Source organism: Macaca mulatta, chromosome 4, assembly GCF_049350105.2.
Source record: "Macaca mulatta isolate MMU2019108-1 chromosome 4, T2T-MMU8v2.0, whole genome shotgun sequence".
In the NCBI taxonomy this organism is placed as follows: domain Eukaryota; kingdom Metazoa; phylum Chordata; class Mammalia; order Primates; family Cercopithecidae; genus Macaca; species Macaca mulatta.
In genome coordinates this window covers 14,896,002-14,917,758 of record NC_133409.1, presented here as the reverse complement: position 1 = coordinate 14,917,758, position 21,757 = coordinate 14,896,002, and the positions used below count along the sequence as shown (strand labels likewise).

Sequence of the window (21,757 nt, the reverse complement as noted above, 5' to 3'; positions counted from 1 at the left end):
AAGACGAGATCTTGTTATGTTACCTAGGCTGGTCTTGAACTCCTGGGCTCAGGTGATCCTCCACCTTGGCCTCCCATACTGGGATTACAGGCATGAGCCACTGTGCCTGGACCCAAAGGCTATTCTTACTTCACCATCCTCTCTTCCCATTCTTCTCCTAGTGGAGAGAGGGTGTGGCAGGTATGCAAAAGAGAATTCCTCCTTTAAAAAAACAGTAAATCCTCAAACATTTTGGAAATGCCAATTGTCCTCTCCTTTCTCCAGTATCACTGGTTTATAGAAACCAGCATAGAAATGCTTCTTTCATTCCCTTTCCAGTGGCATGATTCCTAAATGGCCTGGCCATGATGGGAGAGAGGGAGTGAAAACAAACTGAAGAGGGAAAAGGTTACTATTCCCAAATATTTCCCTACCACAAGGAAAATAATAAGTATCTTATACATGCATTGGGAGAATTAGCGTGAGAATGTATGCAAAGCCCTGGCGATTGAGTGAGGGTTCACATCTGCCCTTACTCTCTGTGGAAACAACTCCATGTAGGTGTGGGCTCAGCAGTGGAGGAGCTGGTGCTGAGCTGGGTTAACTTGACGACAGTAAATTAATATGAACTTGGACTTGATGTAAGTTGACTTACGTAACTCGTTCAGGAGCATTTGGAGAAAGAAATGCTATTTCCTAAGACCCTTTATGGCTCTAAAGTACCTTTGCCATTCTGAAAGCCCATTGTACTTAGATGCTTCCCAGTGCCCTGAGACACACTCTGGCAGCTCCTCATTTCAGACTAGATCGTCTTTGTGAGCTGATGGGAAAGCCCATCTTGGGGGGCATTCAGGGCTAGTGTAGCATGGCGCTTTTTCAAAATCAATGTCTGGATCTCCAAAGAGGACAGTCTTCAAAGCTTTCCAGCCTGGGAAGTGGCTGCTAAACACCACACCTGAGGATACTAAATGTGGGAGTATAAGCAACCTTGGTTGGCAAGAAATCACTTTTCTCCTCCTCGGTGGGGGGCCAACTTGCAAGGCTCTTGGCCATGAGTTGTTTGCTCAGGGCTCTTGCCTTGAAAGTTTTTGTGGATATTTTCTTGCCTGCAATGCCAAAGAATGTGTTAGTATCTCCTGTGCCCTTCCTTCAGAAAGTAGGAGTAAAGTCAAACTCATAATGAAAACAATTTTTCAAAATATGGGTAGAGAAATTGCTTTGTCATTTACAGCAAAAGAAAAGTTTGCCTACATTCTTTCATAAGGTGAACTTTTTACCCTCTCAGAGCAAGGAAGACACACATAATGGGCTCAGACCGAACTGTTTGTTGTTACTGATGTTGGAAACAGAAAATGACACCTTTGCTTCTTTGTGATTTAGAATGTAATGCAGCAACTCTCAATTTTTTGGTGATCACAGGATTCTTTTTAATACCAACATGTTTGGTGAAGCACTGAAAGATGAAAACAATGCAACACCAATCAACAAGCTTTGCAACACAAACCTTACCACAAAATATAATAGCACAGTGATTGTCCCAGTGGCCCCTTCAGCACAATTGGCTGTTGGAACAGAATGGTTGCTGCCTGGGCTACCTCTCCTATACTCTGGGGCCCAGTTGTCCTATGGCCCAGCATGCAGAGTCCTCTCTTTGGAGGGAACTTGACTGTGCTCCACTTCTCCCCTCTTACCCACAGCCATGGCACCCGCTCCACAGCAAGCTGCTCGGCCAGCCCAGGTCATCTTCTGTCTGAAGAGATGGCCCTGCTGTGGGAATACTCAGCTGCAGTTAAATGAGTTCTACGTACCAGTGAAGAATGGATAGCACATCCATGAAAGGATTCCCTGTGCACCAGCTGAGAACCTCTAGATAAGGAGTCCACATACAGACTTTAATTTTAAGTGTGTTTCTTCCTAATCAGCAAAGCCCTGCTGATCTAGGTGCCCTCCTGGGTGCTCCCAGGATGCCCTGTACTTACCACACACTATGACAGTGATGTCTAATTTTATATGTCAACTTGACTGGACCAGAGGGTGCCCAGACATTTTGTCAAGCATTACTCCGGGTGTGTCTGGATGAGGTTAACATTTGAATCAGGGGACTCAAATTGCCTCCCTAATGTGGATTGCCTCCCTAATGCGGGTGGGCTTCACTCAATCAGTTGAAGGCCTGGATAGAACAAAAAGGCTGACCCTCCTGTGAGTAAGAGAGAATTCTTCCTAACACCCTTCAAATAGAACATAGACTTTTTTTTCCTGCCTTCAATCTTGAACTGAAACCTTGACTCTTCCTGGGTCTCCAGCTTGCTGGCCTTTGGATGAAAATGACACCATTGACTCTCCTGGGTCACCTTCTAACTTGGACTGGAGCTAAACCAAGGATTTCTTGGGTTTCCAGCTTGCTGGCTCACCCTGCAGATCTTAGGTCTGCCTGCCTTCATCATTATGTGATTATTCCTTATAATGAATTATGTTTATATAAATAGCAGTCATTCCTCAGCATCCATGGGGGATTGGTTCCAGGACCTCCTTCAGATACCAAAATCTGTGGATATTCAGGTCACTTACACAAAATGGCATAATATTTGCATGTAACCTATGCACATCTTCCTGTATACTTCATTTTTATTTTTTATAGGTTATTTTATTTTTAATTTTTAATTTTTTCATTTCAATAGGTTTTTGGGGAACAGGTGGTGTCTGGTTACATGAATAAGTTCTGTAGTAGTGATTTCTGAGATTCTGGTGTACCCATCACCTGAGTAGTGTATGCTGCACCCAATGTGTAGTTTTTCATCCCTCACCATCCCCTATCCTTCCCCCCAAGTCCCCAAAGTCCAATGTATCATTCTTATGCCTTTGCATCCTCATAGCTTAGCTCCCACATATGAATGAGAACATAGAATGTTTGGTTTTCCATTCCTGAGTTACTTCACTTAGACTATAGTCTCCAATTCCATCCAAGTTGCTGTGAATGACATTATTTCATTTATTTATTTATTTATTTATTTATTTATTTATTTATTGAGACGGAGTCTCGCTCTGTCGCCCAGGCTGGAGTGCAGTGGTACAATCTTGGCTCACTGCAAGCTCTGCCTCCTGGGTTCACGCCATTCTCCTGCCTCAGCCTCCCAAGTATCTGGGACTACAGGTGCCCACCACCATGCCCAGCTAATTTTTTTTGTATTTTTAGTAGAGACGGGGTTTCACTGTGTTAGCCAGGATGGTCTCGATCTCCTGACCTCGTGATCCACCTGCCTCGGCTTCCCAAAGTTCTCTTTCATTTATTTTTATGACTGAGTAGTATTTCATGGTGTGTTTGTGTGTGTGTATATATATGAAAATGTGATATATGTATATATATCATATATCATATATATACAGATATATACATATAATGTGATATACATATATCACATTTTCTTTATCCACTTGTTTTTTTTTTTTTTTTTTTGAGAGGGAGTCTCGCTCTGTTGCCCAGGCTGGAGTGCAGTGGTCAGATCTCAGCTCACTGCAAGCTCTGCCTCCCGGGTTTATGTCATTCTCCTGCCTCAGCCTCCTGAGTAGCTGGGACTACAGGTGCCTGCCACCTCGCCCGGCTAGTTTTTTGTATTTTTTAGTAGAGACGGGCTTTCACCATGTTAGCCAGGATGGTCTCGATCTCTTGACCTCGTGATCCACCCGTCTCAGCCTCCCAAAGTGCTGGGATTACAGGCTTGAGCCACCGCGCCTGGCCTCCACTTGTTGATTGATCGATATTTGGGCTGGTTCCATATTTTTGCAATTGCAAATTGTGCTGCTATAAACATCCATGTACAAGTATATTTTTTGTATTACATAACGGCTTCTTTTCCTCTGAGTAAATACCTAGTAGTGGGACTGCTGGATCAAATGGTAGACCTTTTAGTTCTTTAATGAATCTCCACACTGTTTTCCATAGTGGTTGTACTAGTTTACATTCTCACCAACAGCGTATAAGTGTTCCCTTTTCACTGCATCCATGCCACCATCTATTATTTTTTGATTTTTAAAGTATGGCCATTCTTGCAGGAGTGACATGGTATCACATGGTGAGTTTTTGTTTGTTTGTTTGTTTGCTTTTGCTTTTGTTTTTGAGACAAAGTTTGGCTCTTATTGCCCAGGCTGGAGTGCAATGGTGTGATCTCAGCTCACTGCAACCTCTGCCTCCCGGGTTCAAAAGATTCTCCTGCCTCAGCCTCCTGAGTAGCTGGGATTACAGGCACCTGCCACTATGCCCAGCTAATTTTTGTATTTTTAGTAGAGATGGGATTTCACCATGTTGGCCAGGCTGATCTCAAACTCCTGACCTCAGGTGATCCACTGCCTCGGCCTCCCAAAGTGTTGGGATTACAGGCATGAGCTACCGCGCCCAGAGCATTATGGTTTTGATTTGCACACAGAACAATGGTAAGTAGTTTGATGCTTTTGGCAGTATGGTCATTTTCACAGTATTGTAGATTGTTTTTGGCAGTATGGTCATTTTCACAATATTGATTCTGCCCATACAACTGGCCAACAAGCTTATGGAAAAATGCTCAACATCACAAATTATCAGGGAAATGCATTGTGGTTGATTTGCATTTCCCTGATAATTTGTGATGTTGAGCATTTTTCCATAAGCTTGTTGGCCAGTTGTATGGGTAGAATCAATATTGTGAAAATGACCATACTGCCAAAAGCAATCTACAAATTTAATGCAATTCCCATCAAACTATTACCATCATTCTTCACAGAACTAGATAAAGCAATCCTAAAATTCATATGGAATCAAAAAAAGAGCCTGCATAGCCGAAGACTAAGTAAAAAGAACAAATCTGGAGGCATCATATTACCTGACTTCGAACTATACTATAAGGCCATAATCACCAAAACAGCATGGTACTTGTATAAAAATAGGCACATAGACCAATGGAAAAGAATAGAGAACCCACAAATAAAGCCAAATACCTAAGGCCAACTGATCTTTGACAAAGCTAACAAAAACATAAAGTGGGAAAGGACACCCTATCAACAAATTGTGCTGGGATAATCGGCAAGCCACATGTAGAAGAACAAAACTGGATTCTCATCTCTCACCTTATGCAAAAATCTAAGACCTGAAACCATAAAGATTCTAGAAGATAACATTGGAAAAGCCCTTCTAGACATTGGCTTAGGCAAAGACTTCATGACCAAGAACCCAAAAGCAAATGCAACAAAAACAAAGATAAACACATGGGAATTAATTAAACTAAAAATCTTCTGTACAGCAAAAGAAATAATCAGCAGAGTTAGCAGATAATCCACAGAGTGGGAGAAAATCTTCACAATCTATACATCCAATGGAGGATTAATATCCAGAATATACAAATAAATCAACAAGAAAAAAACAATCCCATCAAAAAGTGGGCTAAGGACATGAATAGACAATTCTCTTCCCGTATACTTTAAGTCATCTCTATATTACTTACAATACTTAAAACAATGTAAATGCTATATAAACAGTTGTTATAGTGCACTGTTTAGGGAATAATGATGGGGAAAAATATGCTCATGTTCAGTACACAAATGATTATTTTTCTGAATATTTTCAATCCATGGTTGGTCTAACTCATGGATGTGGACCCCATGGATAAAGAGGGCTAACTGTGTGTGTGTGTGTGTGTGTGTGTGTGTGTGTGTGCTCACGCAGATACTCCTCCACTTATGCTGGGGTTATGTTCTGATAAACCCATCATAAGTTGAAATATTAACTCAAAAACATCATAAGTCAAAATGTATTTAATACATCCAACCTACCAAACATCATAGCTTAGCCTAGCCTACCTTAAATGTGCTCAAAACACTGCCATTAGCCTAGCACTGGGCAAAACCATCTGGAAATGCAGTACACTGTGGAGTATCCATTGCTTACCCACATGACAGTGTGGCTGACTGGGAGTTAACGGCTCACTGCTGCTGCGCAGAATTGCAAGAGACTATTGGACTACCTATCACTAGCCCAGGAAAAAAAAATCAAAATTTAAAATTCAAAGTACGTTTCTACTTTCACATCATTGTAAAATCAAAAGTTGTAAGTGGAACTACCACAAGTTGGGAATTGTGAGTGTGTGTGTGTGAATGTGTGTGTGTGTATATATATATGTATATATATATGTGTGTGTGTGTATATATATACACATACATATATATATATTTCTGTTTCTCTGGAGAACCCTAATATAATAATGTTTACCATTATGAAGCTTAAGTGCCCTTTCTTGCCTGTCTTTTTCACCAGGCTGTAAATTGTTTGAGAAAATAAGCTGTCTTGCTTGCCAATGTGTTTTCAATCTCTCGCAAAGAACCTAGTAACAGTAGATACTCAGGTCTAATCCTGTGATGGTCGTACTTTGCCACGTATCAGGGCTGCCTTTTCTTTTTGGTAGCTGGCAGACACATGTGGGGAGACCCAGTCCCTGCCTAACTCTCCAGACTCTGTAGGCTTACACCCGGCCTAGCACAAAGAAAACACACACACACACACACACACACACACACACACACACACACACAAAGTCTATTGAATGAATTAGCTGAAAGCATACTTAGCCAAGGTGTAAATGGATGCATTCATAATAGTTAAGCAGCCATCTTCTCATAGTCTTGGGGGGCATCAGTTGGAGGAGAATGGGGACCTCTTGAGATTGGAAGAGTGACAATAGAAGGCTGGTAGTTGTGTGGTGGGGGATGGGAAGGGTCAGAGCTCAGAAGGTGGGTTTGTGGGACCAGCAAGTCAAAGCACTAGGGAGAGAGGAAATCCAGACAGAAAGCTTTGGGCTCTGAAAGCACTGGGAGTGTTCATCTCTGGAAGTGTGGAGATTTGTGGCTCACTCTGAAGGCTGAAGAGGGCTCTAGGCTTGTCTAATTCTTAGGGCAAGTTGCTTGTTAGTGATGCTTCCACCAGCCAAATAGGGTCACCAGGGCTCTGGATTCCTTTTGTTTTCTTTGCTTTGCGGTCTCTGAGATAGAGGGTCAGCCCAGCAATGCCCACCACATATCGGCTGGGCAGAGCTCCCCATTCTAAGTGTGCTCATGAAAATGCTACTTTTTTTTTGAGATGGAGTCTTGCTCTGTCGCCAGGCTGGAATGCAGTGGTGCAATTTCGACTCACCGCAACCTCTGACTCCCTGGTTCAAGCGATTCTCCTGCCTCAGCCTCCTGAGTAGCTGGGATTACAGGCACGTATCACCACATCCAGCTAATTTTTGTATTTTTAGTAGAGGCGGGGTTTTGCCATGTTGGTCAGGCCGGTCTCGACCCCTGACCTTGTGAGCTGCCCGCCTTGGACTCCCAAAGTGCTGGGATTACAGGCGTGAGCCACTGTGTCCAGCCCAATTACTTTTTAAAAGAGGAAGTCCATCCTACTGTATATTCCTCCATAGGAAATATTTGCCCCGTTATAGGTTTGTTTAGATTTTTATTTTCAATAGATAAATAATAATTGTGTATATTTAAGGGATACAATGTAATGATTTCATAAATGTTTACAACATACTATTTCATAAACATATTTGTTAAAAAAAGGGAACAGCTAACATTGTTGGCTCCAGGAGTTCCAACTAGAAATCTTTTTCATGTTCAAGAGTGCACACCTGTGTTTTTCAAATAGGTAGGAACTTTTTTCAAAGTGAGTTAAAAAGTAACCTACATATTTGAAATAATAATTTATGATATTTATTTAAGTTATTCAATATTTATAAATTATTTTTAATGTAAACAAATATTTATTAAATTATTGACTATTTAATATTAATATTTAATAATTCATAAAATAGTATCCATAATTATATCCAAATCCACTGCTTCATGGGTTTCATTAAAAACTCATTACCAGTCAACTCTGATCAGCTTCCCTTCACCCATGTCTTTTCACCCCAGCAGTGGACAAAAGGGGGCAGAATTTGCTTCTTCCCCACTTAGACTTGCCTTTCCCAGGTGGTCCACCAGCAAGGCACTGAATTCAGACAAGTCCTGGAGCTGACTAGACCCCGTGCCTCACACCCCTTTGCCGTTCCTAATTCATATAGAACCCTCCCTGGCTACTCAGGCTTGGCTGGAGCCTCTCACCTCTGCGTTTAAGGAAGGCCCTTCACAGGCCAGGCGCAGTGGCTCACACCTGTAATCCCAGCACTTTGGGAGGCCGAGGCAGGCAGATCACTTGAGGTCAGGAGTTTGAGACCAGCCTGGCCAACATAGTGAAACCCCATCTCTACTAAAAAATACAAAAAAATTAGCTGGGCATGGTGGCGTGCACCCATAATCCCAGTTACTCAGGTGACTGAAGCGGGAGAATCTCTTGAACCCGGGAGGCAGAGGTAGTAGTGAGCTGAGATCGTGTCACTGCACTCCAGCCTTGGGAACAGAGCAAGATTCTATCTCCAAAAAAACCAACAACAACAGAAAACTAACTGAGTTGAGGGGATAGTCACAGATCCAGGGCCATGGCCAGTCCTGATTCTACTCCATGTAGGGGCCTTGAGGAGTATATCTGGCAGACGGGGCTACTCTGGCCCCCATAACAATAGCAGCTGTTAGACAGTGCCAACCACCATTTCCCTGCTCCTTCTAGTGCAGAGCTGGGCTTGAAATTGAGTTTTGAGGTTTGCAGCTCAGTATGCCTGGGACCCAGTAAGTACTCAATATATGTTTGTTGTCCAGCTCAATCAGATTCCAGTTGCTAAAAGGAGAGGTTAACATATGTAATTTTTAAATGACCTTAGATTTTCACATGGGGTTTTTCTGGGCACCAGATCAGCTTATCAGCAACTGTACCAAGAGGATTTTAAAAAATAGAAATGAAATTATCTCTAAGAGTTAGGCGAAGCACACCCGGGGGTGGCACTCCTGCTCTCCTCACTGGTGTATGTGACTCAGCTTAGCTTCACATTGTAAGAATCATCATTGATCCTATTGGCTCACTCCAATTCCTTGGTTACTGGGTTGCTCTGCCCCCACCCCCAAACAAAGAAGTCCTTTTTTCTTTTGTTTTTTAAATTCACATGCACGTGGCATCTCCAGGAGTTGGAATCCTGACATGTTTACTGAGGTCAGGGGAGCATGCCTTCCATTCACCTCTTCCTAACTTCTCAGTAGAGCAGCTTTTGGTGGAGAGGGCCAAGTGGTGGGCTGTGTCCTAGAGTCTGGAAAACGTCTTGTCTCATCCTATCTGCATGCTTTCAGCTGAGGGCAAGTCCCAGGGTCACTTTGCTCTGGGCTGCCGAGTCCAGCCACCAGGGTGATGATCTCCTGTGGTCTGGAAGCTCCTGCATCAGGGGCACAGGGTCTGGAGGCTCTGGTCAAAGATTCAGGGCACCATGGGCAGGGCTGGTAGCATCCACTGTACAGCCGGGTTATGGAGAGACAGGGATAGTGCTGCCCCATTGGCACAGTGAGAACAGCAACAGACTGTCAGGCTTCTAATCTCAGGCATTTGCCCTTAGTTCTATATTACTCCTTGGCTTCAATGGCATAACCAGCCTTGTCACTGTGCCAGCCTTTGGAGATGTGCGTGTATAATCCAAATACAACTGGGCCACCTCTAGAACCAGTCTCTATGGTGTCACATTAAAAAACTCAGCCATCCAGACCCCTCCCTCCAAATAGAGCTCAGGCATGCTGAGCTGCAAACCTCAAAACTCAATTTCAGGCCCAGCTCTGCACTAGAAGGAGCAGGGAAACGGTGGCTGGCACTCTCTGACGGCTGCTCGTTGTTATGGGGGCCAGAGCAGTCCCGTCTGCCAGATATAGTCCTCAAGGCCCCTACGTGGAGTAGAATCGGGGCTGTACATGGCCCTGGATCTGTGACTATCCGTTTAATACATGTCAACTCAGTTAAATTAATATAATCAAATAAATATATTTATGTAAACAAATACACAGCCATACTAAAAAACCATTTCAGACCCGGTTCTTGACCATCCTTTTCAGACAGCTCTCTCACTTTCATCTCACATCTCCCTCTCTCTTTACTACCTCCCACTATGGGACTCCTCTTGCCAGGATGCTCTCCCTGGCTTCTTCCCCACCAGGCCTCGCTGGTCATGCACTCCATGCTCGCAACATGTGATCTTCCCACTGCATGCACCTTTCTTTCTCTAATCATTGTCCTCGTGAGAACCTGCCGCCCTGCAATTACGGTAAATAAGAATTCTCCACTTTGCTATATGCAGGTGAGTCAGGCCCCCCAACCATGTCCTCCTCCCAAAGTCAGGGTGTCTCCAGTTTAGGCTGCCCTTCTGAGCCCCTAAGATTGTTTGAAATCCCAGTCTTAGCAGCTTTGTGCCCTTCTTTTAGCAAATATTTTCCAGTCCAGCAAAGGGGTTGGGCCTCCTCGCATAGTTGAAAGAACCATTCTAGGCCCTGCTTTCCTTGGAGATACGTCCCAGGAGTGAGGTGTATTGCAATACACGGGTACTGCTCATCACCAGGAGTTTACTGACACCTAGGGTCATGTATGAGAGTCACGGGGCCTCTCTGAAAAGTGCCCCTCAGCCATCTTGCTTGTTAGTTTTGTGGTCAAAACCCTTCTTGACATCAGTAGCCTTCCTCGGCCTCTCACCACCTCCCCACTATGCTTCTTCTAGTCTTTAGCTCTAAACCAGAGCAGAGCTAGGTGCTGAGATATGGAAGACTGTCTAATTTTTGTAGATTTCTCAGACTTTCAGCAAAGTACACTCCAGCTGGAGAATCTCAAATGGCCTTTAGTTTTTAGGAATACTAGCATATAAAAATGCTTGCTATTATGGGCCAGGAATAATTCTAAACTCCTCACATAAAGTGTCTCATTTAATCTTCATAAAATCCAAATGGGATCCAAAGTATTCTAAAAGTCATATCCCAGGCCATTTAATAGAAACAGAAAATAAGGCCGACAGAGGTTGAACATTGCTTGAAGTCCCTTGTTCACCAAGTGCTGGACCAGGGACTTGAACCCAGGTTCTCTCTCAATCCCTGTGCTTTAACCAATTATTAGACAGGGGTCTGGGTAGACACTGACAGTTGGGGATGCAAAATGTCATCATGGCCCCACTGCTAGAAGGAGGACTCACAGGGGCCAGGTAATAAATGGAATCCAGGCCACAGTCCAGCACACCATGGGCCCCTTGGGCCTGTGTGGTCATTTTCCCCAGACTTGAGTATATAGTTGGAACTGATACACTGCAGTTAAGAGTAACGTCCACATTAGACCCTTGGACTGCAGCTCAACACCTCTCAGAGTGGGGAAGGTCAACTGGAAACTTTTGAAACTGCTCCCCTTTCCTAGGGCCAGGATTGTGAATAAAAAATTTATATCCCAGGGCAGAAGGAGATTAGTGCCACTTTTAAAGAAAAAAGAAGCTTTCATAGAGCCCTAGATTGGTCCTAACCCCCAGGGTGCATGAAGTCCCCCATATATAGAAATGCCCCCATATAGGGCACTTCTACTCGCAGCCAGTTCTGATCCAGGAGTAGATCCAAAAGAGTCCCTCACCGTGGCTGCCAACCTCCAGCAAGTTGATTTTGTTAAAACTAATTTTTAAAAAACTTACCCTAGTAAGGATGTAAAATAGGAGTCCTTTATACATGTAATAATTTGAGTTTCCTGAATAGACATTCACATTTTTTAAACGCAGAAGACTCTCAGAAGATTTATAGAAACATCTGATTTAATTCTATCCTCAAAGATTTCATGAGGAAAAGATAAAATGGATTTTTACACAAGTTTAATTGACCTGAAACAATGATTCAAAAGGTCATATACTTCCATTTACTAAATGTTTTCTGTGAACAAGCTGACCTGTGAATGTCTCTCTCTGAAGATACAGACAAAATTAAATGTTTTATTGAACTGAATTAAAGATGACTTCATAATTAGGGAAGAGCGATTCATAAGGGTTCTTTTCTATCACACGTGATTTGCCAACATGTGGTATCTTTTCTCAAATTTCTTTTTCAGAGTCATTGGATTTTATTAAGGCAGAACCAAATTTAACAAAATTGTCACCCATGGATCTTGCAAAAAACCAGACCTCTGTAGCTAGTCTGGAAGTGGAGAGTTACACCGTAATTCATAATTCTCCACAATTAAGTAAATAGTAAAATTTAAAAACATGTTAATATAATCTACAGAGGTGAGGGATAAGAAATTACTTTATGGGTACAATGCACACTATTAGGGTGATGGCCCCACTAAAGGTCCAGACTTCACCACTATGCAATATATCCATGTAACCAAACTGTAGGTGAGCCCTCTGAATCTACAAACATAAGAAATATAATCTATAGATTATCTTTCTCTGCTATAAAACCTTCAAAAGTAAATAAATAAGATAAAAAAAGATTGTCAAGAATTTTCAACATTGTTAATATAATTTTTATTATATTTCAATGATCAAGTCCAACGAAGTTAAGGTTCTGCACTAGTTGATTGTCTTGGATGTGATAAATAAAAGTGAATTCTATATTTACATAAATCTCTTCTCTCAGGAAGGACAAGGCATGTAGTCTGTATGCAGAACAGTCCTGGGTGGTAGTAGAAAGAGGCATGCCACAGGTTGGAAAGACAGAGATTAAGGAAGGTGCAGTTACATCTTCCTTTGACATCTTTTGAACCAGGAATGAGTTAACATCTTTCTAAATGGATTAGACACTCAAAGGCAAGAGGATGACTGAAATCTCCTTCTGGCCCTGAGTTTCCAGAGTCACAGTGCTGCTGGAGTCATCCTCAGGGCACTCACTCAACAGCATTTCTTGAGTGCCAGCTAAGTGGGCTGTGGGCTTGGGAGAGGATGTGTGCGAATTAGTCTCTGCTCTCAAGATGTTCAGTTTTCTTGGGAGACAGACACATAAACACCACTGTTACAGAAATGTGATAAGTGCTGTAAGATCCGAAGTGCTGTGAGCACCCAGAGGAGAGTGTCTAACCAAGGCACTCTCTTTGAGACCCTCCATGGGTCCCAACTATCTACAAGTTAGCAACCTGCGCCTGTAATCCCTTAGCATAGACATTCTCAAAATGTGGCTCGTAAACCCAGGGGAATTCCTGAGACCCATGCAGGCGGTCTGCCAGGTCAGAGCTATTTGTAGAATGATACTAAAATGTTATATGCCTTTTTCATTGTGTTGACATTTGCACTAATGGTGCAAAAGCAGTGAAGGCACAACTGCTGGAGTCAGCACCAATTAAGGCAGGGATGTGAGAGCGTAATGGTGGTACAGTGCGCCTCACCACCACACACTCTCAAGAAGCGGCTGCTTCTCAAGTGAGAATGTCCTTGATGAAGCAGTAAAAATCAATTTTATTAAATCTCTACCCTTGAGTATAGTCTTCTTAAATATTCTATGTGATATGATGGGAATTATGCCAAAAGCACTTCAGGCTGCACATCCACGTGTAATGCTTGCCTTAAGGAATACTGCAACCTTTTGAGTTGTGAGCCACTAGCCACTTGTTCATGGAAGACTATTTTTACTTGAAAGAACAATTGTGAGACAAACTATAGTTATTCAGACTTGGGTATTTGGCAGTCTTTTGCTTGAAAGTGAACAACGTAAGCCTGCCTATCATTATGAGGAAAACTCTCAATATTTGTTGCCAGTGATAAAATGTGAGCTTTTCAAACAAACATTAGAGTTTTGGAAAACTTGTATTCACCACTATGAGTTTGGCAGCTTCCCAATGCTTAAAAGCTTTTCTACAAGATGTATTGGATGTAAATGAATGTGTCAACATTTGGAAGATCCACCAGTGACTCAGTGAACCATTATTTTCCAAATTATCAGTGCATGGTGTTACAAAGTCATGCATGGGTAGAAGAACCAATCTAATTTCAAAATTAATCAATGGATTTTAATGTCTCACACTGAAAAGTTCATTGATAGTTTCAGATATCATAATGCAACTGACCTTTAAGAATCTATTGCTTGTTGAGTTTAGTGTATTAAGAAAGAATATTCACAATTATCGAAAAATGCTATTATTATTATTTTGAAACACAGTCTCGCTCTGTCACGAGGCTGAAGTGCAGTGGCACAATCTCAGCTCCCTGCAACCTCTGCCTCCCAGGTTCAAGCAATATTCCTGCCTCAGCCTACCGAGTAGCTGGGACTACAGGCACATACCACTATGCCCAGCTAATTTTTGTATTTTTAGTAGAGACGGGGTTTCATCATGTTGGCCAGGATGGTCTTGATCTCCTGCCTTGTGATCTATCCACTTCAGTCTCACTAAGTTCTGGGATTACAGGCATGAGCCATCGTGCCCAGCCAAAAGGCTATTTAAATATCCTTTCCTCCTTTCTCCGACTTCATATCTATGTAAAGATGGATTTTCTTCATGTGCTTCAACCAAAACAACATATCAAAACAGACTGAATATAGAAGAAAATGCAAGAATACAGCTATCTTCCATTAAGCCAGATATTAAAAAGATTTGAAAATGTAAAACAATGCCAATCTTTGTTAATCTTTTTGTTTTGGAAAAGTTATTTTTCATAAAAAATATGCTATTTTTGTCAGCATGATGAGTTTATTATGGTTCTTTTAAAATTAATAAATATTTTAAAAGTCAGTTTCAATTTCTAAATGTGGTATATCAATAGAGAGAACCCATGTAAACAAAAGCACTTCAGGGGTCTTCAACAATTTTTACGTTTGTAATGGAGTTCTGAGAGCCCCATTTGAGAAACACTGAGTTAGCATACCAAGCCCTTCACAATCATACCAGACCTATCTTTCTAGCATTATTTCCTGACCTTTCCCTTCCCATCACCACCCTCCCCTTCCACTGCCATTCCCATGTCCAGAAATACCTGATGACTTTCAGGCCCCCTGTATTAGTACTAGGCTGCACTCAGCAAAGGGACCCTGGGCCCGGCCCATGAAACCAATTTTTCCTCCTGGGCCTCTGGGCCTGTGATGGGAGGGGCTCCCATGAAGGTCTCTGACATGCCCTGGAGACATTTTCTCCATGGTCTTGGGGATTAACATTAGGCTCCTTGCTACTTATGCAAATTTCTGCAGCTGGCTTTAATTTCTCCCCAGAAAATGGGTTTTTCTTTTCTATCGCATAGTCTGACTGCAAATATTGCAAACTTTTATGCTCTGCTTCCCTTATAAAACTAAATGCCTTTAATAGCATCCAAGTCACCTCTTAAATGCTTTGCTGCTTAGAAATTTCTTCTGCCAGATACCTTAAATCATCTCTCTCAAGTTCAAAGTTCCACAAATCTCTAGAGCAGGGGCAAAACGCCTCCGGTCTTTTTGCTAAAACATAACAAGAGTCACCTTTGCTCCAGTTCCCAACAAGTTCCTCATCTCCATCTGAGACCACCTCAGCCTGGATTTTATTGTCCATATTGCTATCAGCATTTTGGGCAAAGTCATTAAACAAGTCTCTAGGAAGTCCCAAACTTTCCCACAATTTCCTGTCTCCTGAGCCCTCCAAACTGTTCCAATCTCTGCCTGTTACCCAGTTCCAAAGTTACTTCCACATTTTTGGGTATCTTTTCAGCAATGCCCCACTCTACTGGTACCAATTTACTGTATTAGTCCATTTTCATATTGCTGATAAAGACATACCTGAGACTGGGAAGAAAAAGAGGTTTAATTGAACTTACACCTCCACATGGCTAGGGAGGCCTTGGAATCATGGCAGGAGGTGAAAGTCACTTCTTACATGGCAGTGGCAAGAAGAAATGAGGAAGAAGCAAAAGCGGAAACCTCTGATAAACCCATCAGATCTTGTAAGACTTATTCACTATCAGGAGAATAGCATGGGAAAGACTGGCCCCCATGATTCAATTACCTCCCCCTGGGCCCCTCCCACAACTCATAGGAATTCTGAGAGATAAGATTCAAGTTGAGATTTGGGTGGGGACACAGCCAAACCATATCACCTCCAAATAGGCTACCCTCCTTATTTCCACTGTTCTTTTGAATGCCATCTCTACTACCCCTATGTGTCAAGTTTCTACTTGTTCTCTTAAAACCAAATTTAGTAAAATTTTCCTTCATTACCCTACAAAGTAAGTTACGCTCTCCTGGGCCCTGGGAGCTTTGTGCAGAGCTGATGATCCTAGGAAATAATTTTGTATTAGACTGTGTATTAGTCTGTTCTCATGCTGCTAATGAAGACATATTGGAGACTGGGTAATTTATAAAGAAAAAGAGGTTTAATGGACTCACAGTTCCACATGGCTGGAGAGGCCTTGCAATCATGGCGGAAGGCAAGGGAGGAGCAAAGTCACATCTTACATGGCAACAGGCAAGACCTGTTCCCCCCATGTGCGGGGGAACTCCCCTTTATAAAACCATCAGATCTTGTGAGACTTATTCACTATCATGAGAACAGCACGGGAAAGACCTGCCCTCATGATTCAATTACCTCCCACTGGGTCCCTCCCACAACACATGGGAATTATGGAAGTTACAATTCAAGATTTGGGTGGGGACACAGACAAACCATATCACATTGCTTATACATCTGTCTTTCCTCTATGCAGTGAGCTCCTCAGGTAAAGGAAGAGTATTCCAAAAAAGGAAGAGGAAAGAGACGAGCAGAAATTTCACTCTCCTGCCCTGACGTAATGACTCTGGGTCAAAGGGAGGGCACTTGGTTGTTGGGGCAACCCCCTTAAAAAAGGGATGTGCTAGACAAGACAGGAGATACACACTTGATCTACTAAGGGTAGCTGCCAGGCACACATACAAACCTTCTTTCCCCAACACACTTCCAGAAATGTCTTCTTTTAACATGAGCCAAAGTTGCCCACATACAAATTTAATTATGCACCCCTTCCCCGTAGGAAACTACCCAGAGAACTATCCAGCTATTGTAACCACAGGTGAGGCAGGATACCATTGTTCCTGGAGTGTAGGATCTTTGGGATATACCTGTGTTAGGTATTCTGCCAGCTTGGGACCAGATGGAAAATTTAATCACCAGCCCAATCATCTCTAAGACACAACGACTGGGGGTTAGGGAGAGGAACAAGAGAAGAGAACTTTGTTTTCAAATTATAATTTCCATCTTAAAAGGAAAAATGATGGTGTTAGAGGAGTGCTGAACTTATTTGCTTCTTAGCAGAAAAGAAAATCCAAGTGAAAGCATTTACCTTGTCTCTGCAACTAACATTGAGGCAACAGCATTTAAGATTCCTCTCTCCCATTATCCATGCCACGTTTCCCTGGCTTTTGACCAGAATCTTGGTTGTTACCTAGTTTAGCAAATCCGATTTCCTGGCCCTTCTCTTTCTCTATAAACTAAGGCAAGTGGTTTAGTTTTGTAATTTTCCTTGTGAAAAAAAATCTTCAACCCACGGAGGATCAATTAAGACAACAATTTTTATTTACCAATTGGATTGCAATTACACTGCAGTTTCCTCAAATGTACTGAAGAAATGAACCCACAACAATTCTGTGTATGGGTAGCAAGAGTGAAATTACAGCTTATTGTTCTTTATTAGCAAATGACCCTCAACTTCTGAAATAGAAAAGGGAGGCTCAAAATTCTGTTAAAGAAAGCTGCTCACGTGCAGATAGAAAAAACTGACCTATGCTAGGGGCACCTCAGAACCATGCAGTTTCCAAAATAATCTATTTCCTCTTCCAAAGGGAGGGTGATAAATCTTGAAATAAGGAAAACAGATCCTTTTTCCTTCAATAAAGATTCATTTAAGCAATACTTATCTCAACAGAACATATAAAAAATGCTAGGGGCCAAACCAGAAAAAGAGAATGTATCTTTAAACTGATTTTAAAAGAGCAAAACACAATTTCAGAAAAAGCATGTTTGGGACACAAGAACATCTTCGCCTTCTCTGGCCACTCTAAGCAATCTCATTCCGACCAGCTAACCTCAAAGGCACGTGTGGGGACAATCATGAGGCACATTATTTTCCAAAAGGAGAAAATACTTCTGATTCAGCATCTGGTAAATTCTAGGAAGAAGAAAACTCAGTGAGTTGGAGAAAAAAGCTTTACTGTGAAACATATAATAAGATACAGGACAATTTTTGACTAAAGTTGGAATCTCATTTTCAAGTGGCATCTAATTTATTCACATGTAAGTGAAGAATAAAGTCTATTTGGATTCTAAGTGGAGTCACTTTTCTATGGAGAAACGAACTTCACATAAAATGATTTCCATTTGGATCCACAAAATCTAAGATTAAACTCTGAGGACGGAGCACAATCCTATGAATTTTGCCTCATGACAAATGAATGATTTTCCAAGCCAGAACCATTTGTTCAATACATGTGTCCAGTCTTCTCAACAGCATGGCAGGGAGTGTATAAGCTGGAAAAGTTCAACCAAGACGGAAGGATCTCCAGGTTTGACAAAATGATATATGACTTCCTCCATAGTGGTGGCTAGATTTATACACTAAGTGACTTTAAGAGGCACGCCCCTCCAGCCCTATCTCCCACCATCTCACACACACACACACACACACACACACACACACACACACGCACACACCCTTAGGAGGTTCACACTGTTATTTCAACGTGAATGCTTTGCCCTTGGGTATGATAATATGACCAACAAATTTTTATTTCATGGGATCTGGCCATTATTTGCTGAGATTTCAATTTATGACCTACTGTGTCTCAAGGTTCATTTAGGTTGTCTGATTTAAAGAATTAAAATCTACAATGCCAAGCTGAACTAGGACATCTTCTTTTTCAGTGACTAGGACATGGTGAGCATTAATATATAACCTTGTTCTGAGATGACGCTGAGGTACCAGGTTAGCAAGTGCTGGTGATTATATGTGATCAGTGATCTTTCAGTGAATATTTATGCCGTGCTAGACACCATGCCCAGTGCTTTACAGGTATCTTCTTTCTCTCAGCAACTTGCTATACTACATGAAAAAATTGAGGATTGGAGCTGCTAGGTGATTGCTCAAAGACCCACAGCTACTAGTAAGTGATGGAGAGCAAAGCTCCTGCTTTTAACCATATTTGCTTCCCTTTGGGTCTACAAATAAGAGTTTCTATATTTTCCATGACATATTAGCTTTTTAGTACTTTCAGATATGCATTTACTGTTTACATGCTCCTTGAGGTCATTAACCTTTTTCTAGAGGTTAAATGTTATGTCTGGTTTGCTATCATCAATTTGTAAAGCCTTCCTTGTACATCCAAAGTTGAAGTAATCTGAATGTCAAGATTAATAGCTCAGATACCATCTTGTTACATCAAAATTGTGTTAACTCTGAAAAGGACATACACAGCTGCCTTAAATTGAAAATATCGGGGTGTTGGTGTTGAGAATACCATCACTGTCACCACCAACCACTGCCATCATCAACAGCAGCTACCGTTGACAGCATCATTTATGTGTCAGGAACCATGGCTGTTTTACATGCAGAGCCTCTTAAGTGCCACAATAAGCCAATAGAGTAGGGATTATTATCCTCATTTTACAGCTAAGGAAAGTTAAGCTCAGGGAGGTTGGGAAAGAAGATCTGGATTTCAGATCTTCTCAAAGAACTTTAAGTTCATCCTTTTCTTAAGTAGGTGGACCTCTAGAAGCCATGTTAAAAATAAATTTTAAAAATGAAGATCAGTGTCTGATCTATAATTGGCACCTCTGCAGCAATTTGGGATTATTCTTTGACTTGGGAAGATTCATGTGAGATCCCACTCCCACACACAACAGCAAGCTATTGTGTTAGATATTCAACCCGCGCCAACACAAAATTCCTCTTACCTATTATTTTGTCATTCTCTAATCTTTACTTCATGATGGCATCAATCAAAAATATCTGTCAAATGGGGACTTAACCTTTCTTTGCAATGTAAAACCTTCCATAGAATTCCCACCACGTCAGGGTTGGTGATAGCTTACAAGTCATTTTGGCTGACCAGTTTTCCTTCTCCCATTAGAAGGCTTGGATTTCTTCTCTTTATTGTTTATGGAGTGGGAGAATGGGACAGTTTGTAACAAAAGTATACACATAACGGGATCAAATCATTTGTGGTAAACTGTTAGGAAATGCAGAAAGTTGTCCACATTCATGTTTGACTATACAGAGAACAAAACATGTGCTGTGATCAGTCAACACCTGACTGAACACCAAATGTCAAAGTATGTAACACAGCTGCATGCCACAGGAAGTCAATTGGAATAACAATTTTAATAACTGATTTTGATATAATTTTTTTTTTTTTTTTTGAGACAGAGTTTCGCTCTTGTTGCCCAGGCTGGAGTGCAATGGCCGATCTTGGCTCACTGCAACCTCCACCTCCCAGGTTCAAGCGATTCTCCTGCCTCAGCCTCCCAAACAGCTGGGATTAGAGGCACGTGCCACCACACCCAGCTAATTTTGTATTTTTAGTGGAGATGGGGTTTCTCCATGTTGGTCAGGCTGGTCTTGAATTCCCGACCTCAGGTGATCTCCCCAGCCTCAGCATCCCAAAGTGTTTGGATTACAGGCGTGAGCCACTGTGCCCAGCCTTGATATAATTTATACTTACAGAAAAGCAGCACGAGTAGCTCAAAAAACTCCTGTTTACTTTTTACCTAGATTTACAAATTATTAATATTTTGCTCCATTTGATTTATCATTCATTCTTTTTATCCTGAACCATTGGAGAGCACTTTTTTGACATCTTGTTCCTTTATCCATAAATATTTCAGCATTTATTTCCTATAAACAAGGGCTTTTAGAATAATGAAATTTCTGATCAAAATTAACATAGTTAATCTACATTAGATTATCTATGTAGTTCTGATCAAAGTTAACATAGAAGCCACCAGAATAAATGTTAAAATGTTAACTATAAGGAAACAATACTTTGCTTTCATGGATAAAGATAATAAAAATACTTCGCCTTCATTCCTCACAAGAGAGGAATATTTTGGCCTGTTTTGCTTATTAGGATGTTCCCAGACCTTGCGATGGTGCCTGGCACATGGCAGGTGCTCAGCAGATACCTGTGAATTTCTGAATGTGATAGTGTGATAGTATATTGACCACATGTGTAAACAAAGTATTTCTAAAATAAAGAAAGGCAACAACAGCAAATTATCTAGTTATTACTTTATTAGCTATAATTTAGAATTTGCAAGTGACAGAAAAGGGGAAAGGCTTCAGACGCAAAGGACATTTGATAAGTTACCCTTTGAAGATGAGACAAGACAGGTTCTAAGCTAATCAGATGTGGCCCCCATGTGGGCCTGCGCTCTTTTCACAGGTAGCGGTTCCTGATGTACTCTCGGTACATGGCGGAGTCCTCTTTTCCTAGGGGCTGCATGATACCTTGGCTGGCCTGGATGTGGGCTTGGAAGATCTCTGTAGATTTTCTGTCCACTCTTGGGGGCTGGACTTCATAGATGTTATCTTGCGAGAAAGCTGAGATGGGTGTTCTATAAAAGATGAATAAAGAGAGGGCTGCATTAAAGAAAACATAAGGAAGGACCACAGGGAGCGGTTTCAGAAGCACTTCAGAGTCGCTGGCATTGAATAAGCAGGCTTACTTTTGATAAGCCGCTGGGATGACCTCCCCAGTCCTTGCGGGGCTGGTTTTCTCCTCTGTCTGGAGGACAGGGCTGGACCAACACCTCTGGGAGCCCGACCTGATTGCACAGGCAGGGCACAGCCCTCTCCTCTGTTCCCACATCCCTGTGCACACCCACATCTGTGTACCCATCTGTCTCCCTCACATGACTGGGAGCAACTTCAGCTAAGGCTGTATGGACTTTTTGCTCTTTTTCCTTGGCACATGATAGGAACTCACTGGTTTT

At 41.9% G+C, this 21,757-nt stretch overlaps 1 protein-coding gene across 3 annotated transcripts in view; it reads right to left on the bottom strand.

The window, feature by feature from the left end:
- Nucleotides 1-21,038: 21,038 nt before the first annotated feature.
- Nucleotides 21,039-21,757, bottom strand: part of FIG4 (FIG4 phosphoinositide 5-phosphatase) — a 125,346-nt gene continuing 124,627 nt past the window's right edge. For 2 of the 3 annotated variants that reach the window (XM_077998473.1, XM_077998474.1), the window contains one exon: nt 21,042-21,379. In XM_077998473.1, the coding sequence (XP_077854599.1) occupies nt 21,202-21,379 (178 nt within the window). In that variant the 3' untranslated portion in view covers nt 21,042-21,201. 3 annotated transcript variants of the gene reach the window in all.